We start from the raw sequence: 14518 nt of genomic DNA, 5'->3' as shown, positions 1-14518 counted from the left end.
TCATGAAAGACGCGATGGTTGAAATTGGCTCCTGACTTCAAGGAATACTGCAAACGGGACTTATAGCCGAAATCGACCGACCTGTAGTTTTCTTCAATCAAATTCCAAGTTTTTTATATTTGTATTTGTGTTGCATTTAATTATAGTTATTACTCTTATGTATATTATGTAATTAATTATTAGTTTGTAAATATGACATGTCCCATATCATGTATATGATCAGTGGATGTAATAAATGATTATGATTATGATTAGATGTACAAGAGCTCGAACCTAATTTCTTTTAGGAACTTTTCCAGAATAATACAAAATTTGTCGTCCTTTAATGTAAGCAGAAACTAAGAGAAAGGTGGAAAAAAGGAAGATTGGAGAAGGCTGGGTTAATAATGAAAGACCTGTCTTGGGCAAAAAACAATGAATGAATGAATCAATCAATCAATTGATCGATCAATCAATGTCATTACTGACACAATAATTGTGACTAATATACAGTGCATAAAATAATGACATTCATTATGATTTGTGTTAATTGATTCCATATTAATAGTTGTTGTTGGAACAGAATTTGTTGTTTCTAAAAATCTCACCAATAATATCCAATGCACTCTGATGGTTGATAAGTACGACACTTCCTGAATCTTGAACGATGTTCTCATGTCCTCTTACTTCAAACGTAAGACCCAGGAGTAACTTGGCAAGCTGCCTCTCACACCATGCTGGAATGCTGGAATAAAAGTAAGGTGTTAAATATGTGTTATTATTTGACAGTTACTCCAATTTCAGTAAACAAATTAGGCACTGAAATTTATTTTTCAATATGCAATTGTTGTTAAACTCACTTTTGTTATGGGTAACACAAATCATTATTGAGTTGCACGTGGACAAAGGAATAAAACAAAGTGACACAGCCTACACTGTTCCAAATGCCACACCTCTGCCATACTGTGGGCTTCTGCTCGTTATCTCACTGAGGTATGAACATGCTTAAAAATGCCTGTTGTTGTACATATTGTTTGACAACTCCGCACAATTCTTGCATGAAATGTTGCTTCATCTTCCATAGCAGTTGAGTATACCAACGACTTTAAATACCCCCACAAAAAAAAAAAAAAAAAATCCAATGCGTTTAGATTAGGTGAGTGTGGAGGCCAAACAATTGGTCCACCTCTACCTATCCAGAGAGCAGGATAACGTTCATCCAGGTGTTCAGGGACATTAAAATTAAAATGTGCTTGTAGTACAAGGCGCATCCAGAAAGTAAGTTTCTCTATTTAAAAAAAAAATAACACACACTTTCAGGAAAACATTTATTGGCAACAGGTACATCAATGTTTCAGCTATTTTTCAACATAGCCACCATCAGAATTGAGACACTTGTCGTATCGTGGGATCAACTTTTGTATCCCTCTGTCATAGAACTCTGCCACCTGTGAATGGAACCAGTGTGTGACACATGTCTTCAGCTCTTCGTCACTGCCAAAACGCTCACCGGAGGACAGGAATTTCTTGAGGTGCAAGAAAACGTGAAAATCGCTGGGAGCAAGATCAGGACTGTAGGGTGGATGATCAAGTAACTCCCAGCCAAATTCCATCAAAACAGCTGCTGTGCGCCAAGCTGTATGTGGACGAGCATTGTCATGGAGGAGCACAACACCTGCAGTAAGCATTCCACGCCTCTTGTTTTGAATGGCACGTCGCAATTTTCGCAGTGTTTCACAGTAACGGTCAGCATTCACTGTTTCACCTCTTGGAAGGAAGTCAATGAGCAGAATGCCCTTCCTGTCCCAGAACACCGTGCACATCACTTTCCGTACCGACAGCGTCTGTTTGAATTTCGTCCTGACCGGAGATCCACTATGCCGCCAATGCATTGACTGCTGCTTGGTTTCCGGGGTGAAGTGCGAAATCCAAGTCTCATCGCCCATGACGATCCTGTCGAGGAACTCGTCGCCGTCATCGTGATACCATGTAGAAATGTCAGTGCTGCTCCTAAACATTGCATTTTGTATTCGGGTGTCAGGTTTTTCGGCACCCACCTGGCACACACTTTTTTGAACAGTAGGTGCTTAGTGACAATCTCATGCAACAAGGATCGCGATATCTGCGGAAAATGGCTGTTCAGCTCCGTAACCGTGAAACGATGGTTCTCCATGATGCACTGCCGCACCAGCTCAACACGATCATCATTGATGAGGGACGGTCGCCCACTGTGCTCTTCATCATGAACACTTTGACGACCTTCGGAAAACTGCCTACACCAGCGACGCACCATCTACTTACTCATGATGTTCAGCCCATAGACCTGACAGAGCTGCCGATGAATTTCAATTGGCACAATGCTTTGTGCATTAAAGAACTTTATCACCGACCGAACCTCGCAGGCGGCGGGAGAAGGAATAAGAGCTTCCATTTCGGACCATTGCTGCCAAGCTACTGGCACCAGGCGGGACTTGTCTGGCTGGCATATGATTGATACGTCATAGATCTGTTACGCATGCGCAATTGACACAGCTAATTACGTTTGCTTTCAACGGGAAAAAATCGGGAAACTTACTTTCTGGATGCGCCTCGTACATCTCCTGCCGGACTGCTAGTGCAATATCTTCCAACAAATATCTGATATCTCAATAATTATTAATTTCCGGATTCATGTTTAAGTAACATTTTTTTGATCCACCACATGTGTGGAATCCATCCCTGAAATTTTGCCGTGTATTTTTAAACACCCTGTATGTATAGGAAAATTTACGCATGTAATGTTGTTTTAAATGGCATAGAAATACAAGCAATATGATGAATGTGGATTGTAATGATGGTGGTAGTGGTGATAGGAGTGATGATGATATTCAAATAAAATTGCTTATCGATAGATCATTTTTGCATGTGTACTGACATGCGTATAATGATACTATTATATTAATAGCTACCTAATTTTAAGTTTATATAACTTACAGAGCATTTTTGTAACTCCTTGGTCGCCACAACATCAGAGGGATGAATATAGAAGCACATCCCAGAGATGTAATAATGAAAACTGTAAACTTGAAGTAGTAGCGGAACACATTGCTGACATGGTACAGAAACACGAGCAGCAAAATGGCAGCAGCAAAAAGCTCTGTCATACCCCCACCACTCAGCATGGCCATGTTAGACAGAAGTCCTCGAGTCTGCAACATTAAAAAGAAAGATTTCAATTACTGTTTTATAAATTTAATTTGTACTGCAGAATGATTTATTCATTATTGAAGTCAGTTGGCTTATAAATCATGGAATACCGGTATTTACAATTTCTGGTACTGGTTGCGAGCTTAAGTGAACATGAGTTCGTTTCCCAAGACTTACACAATTGTTTTTCTTTTTGGAAACTTCATCACTGCGAACCAGACTGTAGATCATATGCGCCTACATACATTTATCAAACTTCGCCAGGCCACACAAGAGCATAATCTATTAATTACACGACAATTTTGTTTCAACATTTAGAAAAAAATGTCATTATTGTGTAAATGGTATTTAGCAACTTTATAACAAAAAGTTACTAGAGTTGTAATCAGAAATTTGTAAAAAATAATTTTTTGATGGAAAAATAATATTGACAGCTCTTTAAATGCCACGCCTCCTTACAGCCTTAATTAAAAATAAATTTAATATATTTGTAGTCAAAATTGAACTAGATCCAATTGGATAATATGTATTCTAACCCGTTTTCCAACTTTCAAACCGTTTTCAGACCCATCAAACAGTTTTCAGACCTCTCAAACAGTTTCAGACCTCTCAAACCGTTTTCAAACTTCTCAAATCGTTTTTTTTCTTTTTACTTTTACAAACCTTTTTTTTTCCAAACTTTCCAAACCGTTTTTTTTTCCAAACTTTTCAAACCGTTTCTTTCAAACTCTTCTAACCGTTTTTACAAACTTTTCAAACTGTTTTTTTTTTTCAAACTTTTCAACCCTTTTCTTCAAACTTTTCAAACTGTTGTCAAACTTCTCAAACTGTTTTTTTCAAACTCTTCAAACCGTTTTTTTAACTTTTCAAACCGTTTTTTTTTTCAAAATTTCAAACAGTTTTTTCAAACTTTTCAATTTTTTTTTTTTTTTTTTTTTTTAACTTTTCAAACAGTTTTTGTCAAACATTTCAAGCCGTTGTCAAACTTTTCCAACCCGTTCTCAAACTTTCCAAACCGTTCTCAAATTTCTCAGATCGTTCTCAAACCTATCAAACCGTTCTCAAATCTTGTCAAACTGTTTTTCAAAAATTCTCAAACTGTTTTTTTCACACATTTCAAACTGTTTTTTTTTTCAAACATTACAAGCTGTTCTTTTCAAACTTCTCAAACAGTTTTTTTCAAACTTTTCAAACCTTTTTTTTTTCAAACCGTTTCTTTCAAACTTTTCAAACCATCGTCAAACTTCTCAAACCGTTGTCAAACTTTTCAAACCATTGTCAAACTTCTCAAACCGTTGCCAAACTTCTCAAACAGTTTTTTCAAACTTTCCAAACGTTCTCGAACTTTTCAAACCGATTTCAAACTTTTTAAACCGATTTCAAACCTATCAAATCGTTTTCAAACTTACCAAACCATTTTCAAACTTACCAAACCGTTTTCAAACTTACCAAATCGTTTTCAAACTTACCAAACCGTTTTCAGACTTATCAAACCGTTTTCAAACTTTACAAACGCTTTTCAAACTTGTCAAACCGTTTTCAAACTTTTCGAATCGTTTTCGAACTGCTTTCAAACTTTCCAAACTGCTTCCAAACTTTTCGAACTGCTTTCAAACCGTTTTCTAACTTCAAACCGTTTCCGAAATTCTGAAACCCTTTTCCAACTTTTCAAACCATTCTCTAACTTCTCACACCGTTTTCCAACTTCTCAAACCGTTTTCAAATTTCTCAAACCGTTTTTAAACTTCTCAAACCATTTTCAAACTTGTCCAACTGTTTTCAAACTTACTCATCTGTTTACAAATTGTCCAACTGTTTTCACACTTTTCAAAATATTTTCACACTTTTCCATATTACTACTACTACTACTACTACTACTACTACTACTACTACTACTACTACTACTACTACTACTACTACTACTACTACTACTACTACTGCTGCTACTAACAACAACAACAATAATAATAATAATAATAATAATAATAATAATAATAATAATAATAATAATAATAATAACAACAACAATAATGGTAATGTAAGTATAGAAACCAGGAAAAAATTGCGTTAGCATATCACATTAAGCATGTTACAAAAAAGGCCATAAATTACATTGTTGCGTTTTAATTAATCGTATTTATGAGTTACAATTACGAAAGTTACTTCAACATATAATAATTTTATAAACATATTATTTTACTTGATGTTTACAGTAACATTATAAAATGTCTGGGAATTGTATTTCTCAAACTTAGCAAGAAAAATAATTGTCATACATAGGCCTACGGTATTTCTTCATATATAAGAATAGATCCGATATGATGGAATTCTAGGGAAAAAATTTTCAGAAAAAAAGATACGTAATTAATTAAATAACAGAACTAACAGTTTTAATAACATTATTTAGTATTCAAGGCATCAATGGCAGGAAAATGACTCAGACTGAAATGTGACAAATTCCAGATACTGTGCGGGAAATCATTCCAAGTTCACTTGCGCAGAAACAATAAATGACAGGGGAATTAAGGAAACGTTTCTACTGAACTTAAATGATACAATACAATATGTATCGGTATTTTTTAAATGCCTTATTCTACTTTATTTTATATTCATGTATGTATGTACAGTATGTCCGCAGTTTATTTATTCCAGAGCCCATCCCATCAATGTTCCTGTCTTTAGGAATATTCCAACACCATCAGAGGATATGCAGCAAAGTATTATTGATGCTTATACATTCATTCAATAGGCAACACTAGGGCGTCATTCATCCAAAGTTTGTGATTATGCATTGATTCCAATAGCCACCACTTTGAGCAGGTCATGTAAATATTCTGGTTTGTTAGGAGTACCAAAGTTCTACAAAGTGCCATTTTACTTCGAACTTGCAGTAAGTAGACTACAGTATGAGTTCCATATTTTTTTTGGATCTCTCAGGGGTTTTTTATTTGAATGGCACATTGTGACACATTTTTGAACAGGATTTGAAGTTAAATGTTCACTGAATAAAAAGTACGAAGTTCCATTTAAAAAATGAAATTGTTACTCACATTTCCTTAATGAGCAACGTCACAAGAAAGATAGTATTAATTCCCTCTTGAACTTAAAGATAATTTTTCATTTGGCGCTTAAGAAAAAAAAAATTCATTTGGCGCCTGAGAAAAAAAAAAATAAACAGACACACTGTATAAATATTCTCGAGAATTGTGGAAGTCTACTTCAGTATTGCGACACTGATTTAATTAAAATTATTTGTATTTGTTGATTTAGTTTACATGTAATATAATTTTATTTATCTAACGCCAACAAAACTCCAGATTAAGAGGAAGACCGAGAACAAGATGGTGGAACTGTGTACGAGTGCATGTGAATAGATTAGGAATAAGGAATTGGAGGGAGTTGGCGATGGATAGAGAAGGATGGAAGAGAGCCATAGAGGGGGTTAAGGCCCACCTGGGCTGTAATACCAAATAAGAAGAAGAACTCCAACAAAACAAACTATATAATGGCGCAGTAGCGGCTCGTCGTAAAAAAATATGTGAAGTGCTGTTCACATACACAAATGCATGAACAATTTTACCAATATAATGAGTAGGCCTACAATTCGTAAACTAACTAGGCCTACTATTTTACTAGTTCTAGAACACATGCAAACAGGAAAATTAATTTATTTCAAGACACCCAATTTCTTGCATACCAAGTCAATCCTCCTAGCTTTTAAAGCCGCATGCCTGTCTACAATGTCCTCATAAAATGCCTGAGTTTAACTGAGGGTGGAGAGTATATCTCTATGCAAAGCTATGTGGGGTGTATTCCTGATAAAATAACATAGAACCAGCTAATTTACCATTGCAGAGGTGACTTCTTGGACACAAGGAATGAGGATACTATTCTCGAGTCAGGTAGTACATACTGAACTGTAAAATTTCACAGCCCTTAAATAATAGCCCCCGGCCTTGGAGACTGGCTTCAACCCTTCTCTATTGTTAGTACCGTTAGACCTGCAAACTGGTTACTCCAACTACATGTCTGACAGTTCTCCGTAACTGAAAGACAGAAACGCACTTCACTCATGCAATCTTTCTTTAGTACGTGACGTCACGTTACCATGGAAACCAAGTGCTGTATGAGAATGGGAGCCCAAATAATTTCATCTCTAAAATGTTGTAAGTTCCAATAGATACCGTTCGGCGCAAGTAACAGTTGACATTATTCTATTCAGCGGACGGTTACAGGTACTATTTATACAACTAAACACTATTCATAACGACTGAAAAGAAAACTTTTTTTTATTTTAGAAATACGGTATCGGTAATAACTAACACTAAATTATAATAAGAGATAAAATTGTGTTTTACAGGTAAATAGGTGAGGTGACACTTCACCTACTTCACCTGAATAATCGCCCCTGTAATGGCGGTAGTTTTTTGTCTGATGCTATTCTCTCCCCCTCCCCTTGCCGTGTTCATGTGTTCTGCACAGTTGCATAACTATCTCTCTTCTCTAAAATTACCAATAGAGGGTAATTTTAGTATGCTACTTACCGGACAGAATGCTGGTCTGTCGCGGGAGATGACTAACATGTGATATATAATATATGATATATAATATATGACATATCATATTATATATCATACATGATATGATATATGCTATATAATATATTATATATCATATATGATATGATATATGCTATATAATATATGATATATGGTATATGACATATGATATGAAATATGATATATGATATATCATATATGATATATGATATATGATATATCATGTATAATATATGATATATGATATGATATACGATATATGATATATCATGTATGATATGATATATGATACGATACGACATATGATGTGATATATGATATATGATATTATAGGCCACCGGCGTATCTCGGGCGATTGGAGTGTTGACTACTGATCCAGAGCTCGGGCCTGGATTCAATACTCGCTTGGGCTGATTATCTGGTTGTTTTTTTCCGAAGTATTCTGCAACTATAAGGCGAATTTAAGATAATCACAATATGGCGAATCCTCCGACTCATCTCGCCAAATACCACCTCGCTACCACCAATTTCATCGACGCCAAATAACCTAGTAGTTTATGCAGTGTCGTTAAATAACCGGCTAAAAAGATGGGGATTGTAGGATTGGGTAGAAATCTGGTCGTGACCCTACTTTCCTCTTGACGCATTTAAAGCTTACCAAGTTAATCAGTTAAGAATGCAGCGTATATACTTCAAGACTTGGATAATATTTAATTCATTTAACATAACTTCGATGAAGGATGCACTGGTAGGGAGAAGAGTTCGGGGTAGAAAAAGATATCAGACGATAGACGATATTAAGATATATGAGTCATATGCGGAGACGAGAGAAAAGCAGAAAATAGGATAGACAGGAAAAAGCTGGATTTGCATTGAAAGACCTACCCTTGGGCAGAACACAAGGCCTATGTTGTTGTTTAGTAAACTGTCCGAAGACAGATAGGCTACATTAAAAGTTCTGCTCTTTCGAACACGTCACCCAACGAAAGTCATCTTACTTTCACGTGATAAAGGATATTTTCATATAACGAACCCATGTATTCACAAATTTTCCTAAAAATACGAGTTTGCAACGCTCTTCCTTTGATGGAATTTACCGCTTTATGTTGAACTATTACCGCAGCGCCATGGTGGTAATAGTTTCAAGTACCCTATCAGGTATGATGTTTACTTAATATAGGCCTATGATGTTATTATTGCACTATTGCTTCTATTTTGGCCGTTATTCGGGTGACATCCAATTGTTTCGAGTAAAATTGTCGTAATTTTGAATTTTCCAAGAATTTGCATTTTTTGAATTGGGTTAAGTGCCGGTACGGGAGTGGAGGGGACGCAAAAGAAAATCTCGCCCAAAAGTGGGCCGCGGCTTCAAAAAGTTTGAGAACCACTGGCCTAATAGGGATATCTTGAATAGCACCAACAGATAGCGCGCGTGCACTTTGAGGGATGCTCTTTGCTTATGCATTTGTTTCCCAGTATATAAACATTGAGAATTTACGAAGTGTATTAAATACTCTTAAAAACAAGTCCAAATGCTTTATTTTTGTTGTGTTCCTATAGACTATGTAAAAACCAGGGAAAGCTTTTTGCCTTCAATCAGGTTTTTTTTTCTTTTTTTAGTAGGTTATTTTACGACGCTTTATCAACAGCTTAGGTTATTTAGCGTCTGAATGAGATGGACATGATAATGCCGGTGAAATGATTCCGAGATCCAACACCGAAAGTTACCTAGCATTTGCTCATATTGGGTTGAGGGAAACCCCCGGAAAAAACCTCAACCAGATAACTTGCCCCGACCGGGAATCGAGCCCGGGCCACCTGGTTTCGCAGCTAGACGTGCTAACCGTTCAATCAGGTCCCGAAAGATTCTGAATACAGAGGAAGCTCTTAAGTTCGACAGAAATCAAGTTCGACATCCTATAGTTCGACTGCTTACGTAGGAGAATTAGACGCGGCCCTATACGGGCACTAAGAAATGGGTTTGCCATTTGAATGGAAATTGGTCCTGTGTCTTGTAGTGAAACTTTTGTTAAAGGAAAACAGAATATTTTATTGATTAGGACATCCATATTTAATCACTGATTTTAAATTAATGAAGTCTTCTTTTTCTATTTGAGAATTGTGCCGTTTGTGAGACGGAACTGTCGAAACCCACTGTGGTACTAGAAGCGCATACACAAGTCTCGGGGCGGGCAGGAAATGCAAGTACAGTACTGTATTCGTTGGTGGATAACCAATAAGAATTTGTATTCATTTCACCTGCCACACCCACTACCCTTATTGGTCAGAACTTTCAATTCTGTTCTGTCGAACTTAGGAGAGTCCACTGTATATGCTTTCAACCTTAAAAAAATATAACTAATTAAATTGAGCCTTAAAAGTGCTAAATATTAAACAAAAAGAATAACTTCAAGTAAGGAATATTGCTGGCTACAGTTTCATTTTGGAAAAGGGCAAAGAAAAATTGTAATAAAAACATTATGCAACCTCGACAGCAAGCTATGTTAGCTTAGATTATATTCAGTAATACATACATACATACATACATACAATTACATACATACCTACACTATCGGTCAAAAGTTTTCGATCACCTGTAACAACTATGGATTTGTGGTTAAAACAGGAATTTCGTTTTAAATATTCTATCATATCATAATGCAGTCATGTCAATTGATGCCCATAGGAGCAAGCGCGCTTTAGAGGTCAGGAGAGCCTGAGCGCTTTACAGCGGAAAGGAAAGAGACAGACGAAAGAGGTAGGCCTAGTATATGCCGCTTGGTTGAGCTACAATATATACAGGGATGGCCAGCACTGATTCAATAGATGAAGGGAAGAAAACTTATTAAAACTGTATCCATGTTAATTTTTAGACTTGTCTGAGAAGTAGCTATAATTGCGTTATAAGAATGTAAGTTTTAATTTTATTGCTGGTTTTTCACAAGTTTTTTTTTATTCAAAAGAAATATTTTCTCAAATTCTTTTATAGAAAAGTGAAATTTTCAGATATAGGCCTATTTATTTAGCAGCCTTACAGGTACTGAAAAAATGTTTTCGTAAATCTAATAGACCGTATATACGTATTACTGAAGATAGTATATTGAAAATTTTTAAAATATTCTCATGGAAAGTGTTTGTAAGGAAATTAATTAACAAAGCAACTACGGTTACATCATAAACAGAAGATATGTGCTCATGTGTTGCAAAAATGTCAGCTCTATAGCTTGAGCAGATTTCGAGAAAATAATTTAATATTCTGATAATAGGAAGTTGCGCACCAATATCACCTTAAAAGCATAATGCGATAAGAGTTTTGTTATGGAATATTGGTATCACTTAAAACATATACAGCACCTAGGTAACTTTGCTTTGTACTGTAATATTGTTTTGATTAGTTTATTGATTACTTTTATAAGGCTAAAGATACCATCAAGTTCAATTCCAACTTATCATGTCATACTCAATCTCTCTCTCTCTCTCTCTTTTGGGTTATCACTTTCTTTATGAATGATGTGATTTATCCATTTAGTACAGTATAGTTGTACTACTATGGAATTTAAGTGAATATTCCTTCTTAACTCTTTATTATGTTATTAACATTTAAAACACAAGTGCAATATTAAGAAAACAGACAATATAGATAATGTCAAACAGAAAGAAGCGATATAAAAATTACGACATAAAATTTCACGTTACGTTTGAAGTTTGTGCACTACTGTTTTCGTAATCCAACAGGCTGCTTATTCATATACACAACCCTTCCTCTTTCCATACTTAGCGCTTGATGCCCGCGCACAATGTCAACGTGAGAAAAATGCGCTTGCTTTGACGTCACTGTCATAATGCTATAGAAAGAAAATATTTATTTTGTTGGTCTATTTAGTTTCTCCGATGTGTTTGTACATTGAAATAAAGTATATAGTTGTTTTCATAGCTGATCGAAAACTTTTGACCGGTAGTGTACATACATACATACATACATACATACATACATACATACATACATACATACATACATACATACATACATACATACATACAGGGTTTTCCCTCAACCCAATATGAGCAAATGCTGGGTAACTTTCGGTGCTGGACCTCGGATTCATTTCACCGGCATTATCACCTTCATCTCATTCATACGCTAAATAACCTTAGATGTTGATAAAGCGTGGTAAAATAACCTACTAAAATAAAAAAAATACATACATACATACAGGGTTTTCCCTCAACCCAATAGGAGCAAATGCTGGGTAACTTCCGGTGTTGGACCTCGGATTCATTTCATCGGCACCACCTTCATCTCATTCAGACGCTAAATAACCTTAGATGTTAATAAAGCGTGGTAAAATAACCTACTAAAATAAAAAAATACATACATTACATACATACATACATACATACATACATACATACATACATACATACACTACCGGTCAAAAGTTTTCGATCACTTATCACAACTATGGATTTGTGGTTAAAACAGGGATTTCGTTTTGAATATTCTATCGTATCATAATGATATAGAAAGAAAATATTTATTTTGTTGGTCTATTTAGTTTTTCCGATGTGTTTGTACATTGAAATAAACTATATAGTTGTTTTCATAGCTGATCGAAAACTTTTGACCGGTAGTGTACATACATATACACATACTTAGACTCCACATACATACATACATACATACATACATACAGGGTTTTCCCTCAACCCAATAGGAGCAAATGCTGGGTAACTTTCAGTGCTGGGCCCCGGATTCATTCCACCGGCATTATCACCTTCATCTCATTCAGACGCTAAATAACCTTAGATGTTGATAAAGCGTCGTAAAATAACCTACTAAAATAAAAAGTACATACATGCATGCATACATACATACATACATACATACATACATACATACATACATACATACATACATACAGGATTTTCCCTCAACCCAATAGGAGCAGCTGGGTAACTTTCGGTGCTGGACCCCGGATTCATTTCACCGGCATTATCACCTTCATCTCATTCAGACTCTAAATAACCTTAGATGTTGATAAAGTGTCGTAAAATAACCTACTAAAATAAAAAATACATACATACATACATACATACATACATACATACATATATACATACAGGGTTTTCCCTCAACCCAATAGGAGCAAATGCTGGGTAACTTTCGGTGCTGGACCCCGGATTCATTTCACCGGCATTATCACCTTCATCTCATTCAGACGCTAAATAACCTTAGATGTTGATAAAGCGTCGTAAAATAACCTACTAAAATAAAAAATACATACATGCATAGTAAGGAAATTATTTGTATTATTTTTATCTTTCCTGTCTTGGCCTTGTTCATAAGTTCTATATTTTCTTTTCGGTTGCATTGGATGACGTCCAACGTCGAAAACCTTCCGTCTCGCATCCTGCTTACTCCCTTCTTCTATTGCGGTTTGTGTTTTCCTGTAGTGCGTTTTCCTCGTTCAATTAGCAGGATGTCTCAGAATATTTATTAAGTACTAAAGCTGCGTGTTGACGTGTTCATTTCTACTATTGTTGTAGAATTTGCAAAGAAATGTGTTACCAGCTTGGCGACAAAAAAAATAATGTCGGACGCGCTGTGTGCGGCGCACCTGAGGCTGCACACCCTGTGGGCCCGTGCGCCGCGCCGATGGCGAATCAATAAGAAGAGGCCGAGATATCGCGCGTCGCTCCCCTCATCTGTTCGCTCAGAATGCAAGTCAACGGCACTCCGCTGTGAGACATCCGTCGCATCCTGTCCCCCACTATCGCGACTCCCATAAAAACGCTCAAGTCAGATTAAATCTCGTGGTACACACGGCTGTGATTTTCATGTCTTGATGGTCATGCAGGAGACTGTTACGGAGATGACGACTGTGTTGTCACTGTTCATGATTGCAGCGATGACTATGATTAAAAATGGGAGATTTATCCTTCGAAGAGGTGGAAAAATTCAAATATCTTGGAGCAACAGTAACAAATATAAATGACACTCGGGAGGAAATTAAATGCAGAATAAATATGGGAAATGCCTGTGATTATTCGGTTGAGAAACTCTTATCATCCAGTCTGCTGTCCAAAAATCTGAAAGTTAGAATTTATAAAACAGTTATATTACCGGTTCTTCTGTATGGTTGTGAAACTTGGACTCTCACTCTGAGAAAGAAACATAGGTTAAGGGTGTTTGAGAATAAAGTGCTTAGGAAAATATTTGGGGCTAAGCGGGATGAAGTTACAGGAGAATGGAGAAAGTTACACAACACAGAACTGCACGCATTGTATTCTTCACCTGACATAATTAGGAACATTAAATCCAGACGTTTGAGATGAGCAGGGCATGTAGCACGTATGGGCGAATCCAGAAATGCATATAGAGTGTTAGTTGGGAGACCGGAGGGAAAAATGCCTTTGGGGAGGCCGAGACGTAGATGGGAGGATAATATTAAAATGGATTTGGGGGAGGTGGGATATGATGATAGAGACTGGATTAATCTTGCACAGGATAGGGATCGATGGCGGGCTTATGTGAGGGCGGCAATGAACCTTCGGGTTCCTCAAAAGCCATTTGTAATTAAGTAAGTAAGTATGATTAATTTGTTATGCTAGTTTAATAAAATTAAACATTTTTACTTGAAAATCAAATACATTTTTTGCACGATCGTGTTTTTTTTATAGCCATTGTTGTTAGGCCTTGAAAGTTAGAATTCTCACTCAGAAACTTGTTGCTAGGGAAACCATTTTTCATAAAAAAAAGTATACTGAAATAGATCCATTACAGTACACAGTTA

General features: G+C 36.2%; 1 protein-coding gene across 3 annotated transcripts in view; it reads right to left on the bottom strand.

Annotated features, from left to right (window-relative positions):
• The window catches only part of LOC138709472 (1-acyl-sn-glycerol-3-phosphate acyltransferase beta-like), a 146238-nt gene that overhangs the window by 14524 nt on the left and 117196 nt on the right, over window positions 1-14518 (bottom strand). For 2 of the 3 annotated variants that reach the window (XM_069840259.1, XM_069840260.1), the window contains exons 2-3: window positions 2953-3167; window positions 588-724 (exon numbers count right to left, since the gene is read on the bottom strand). In XM_069840259.1, the coding sequence (XP_069696360.1) occupies window positions 588-724; window positions 2953-3146 (331 nt within the window). In that variant the 5' untranslated portion in view covers window positions 3147-3167. Of the gene's footprint in view, window positions 1-587; window positions 725-2952; window positions 3168-7709; window positions 7764-14518 lie in introns of those variants that run through there. The other variant, XM_069840258.1, reaches the window with a different exon arrangement.

The sequence above is a fragment of the Periplaneta americana genome, chromosome 11 (genome assembly GCF_040183065.1).
Source record: "Periplaneta americana isolate PAMFEO1 chromosome 11, P.americana_PAMFEO1_priV1, whole genome shotgun sequence".
NCBI lineage: Eukaryota > Metazoa > Arthropoda > Insecta > Blattodea > Blattidae > Periplaneta > Periplaneta americana.
This window is presented reverse-complemented; position numbering and strand designations above follow the sequence as displayed.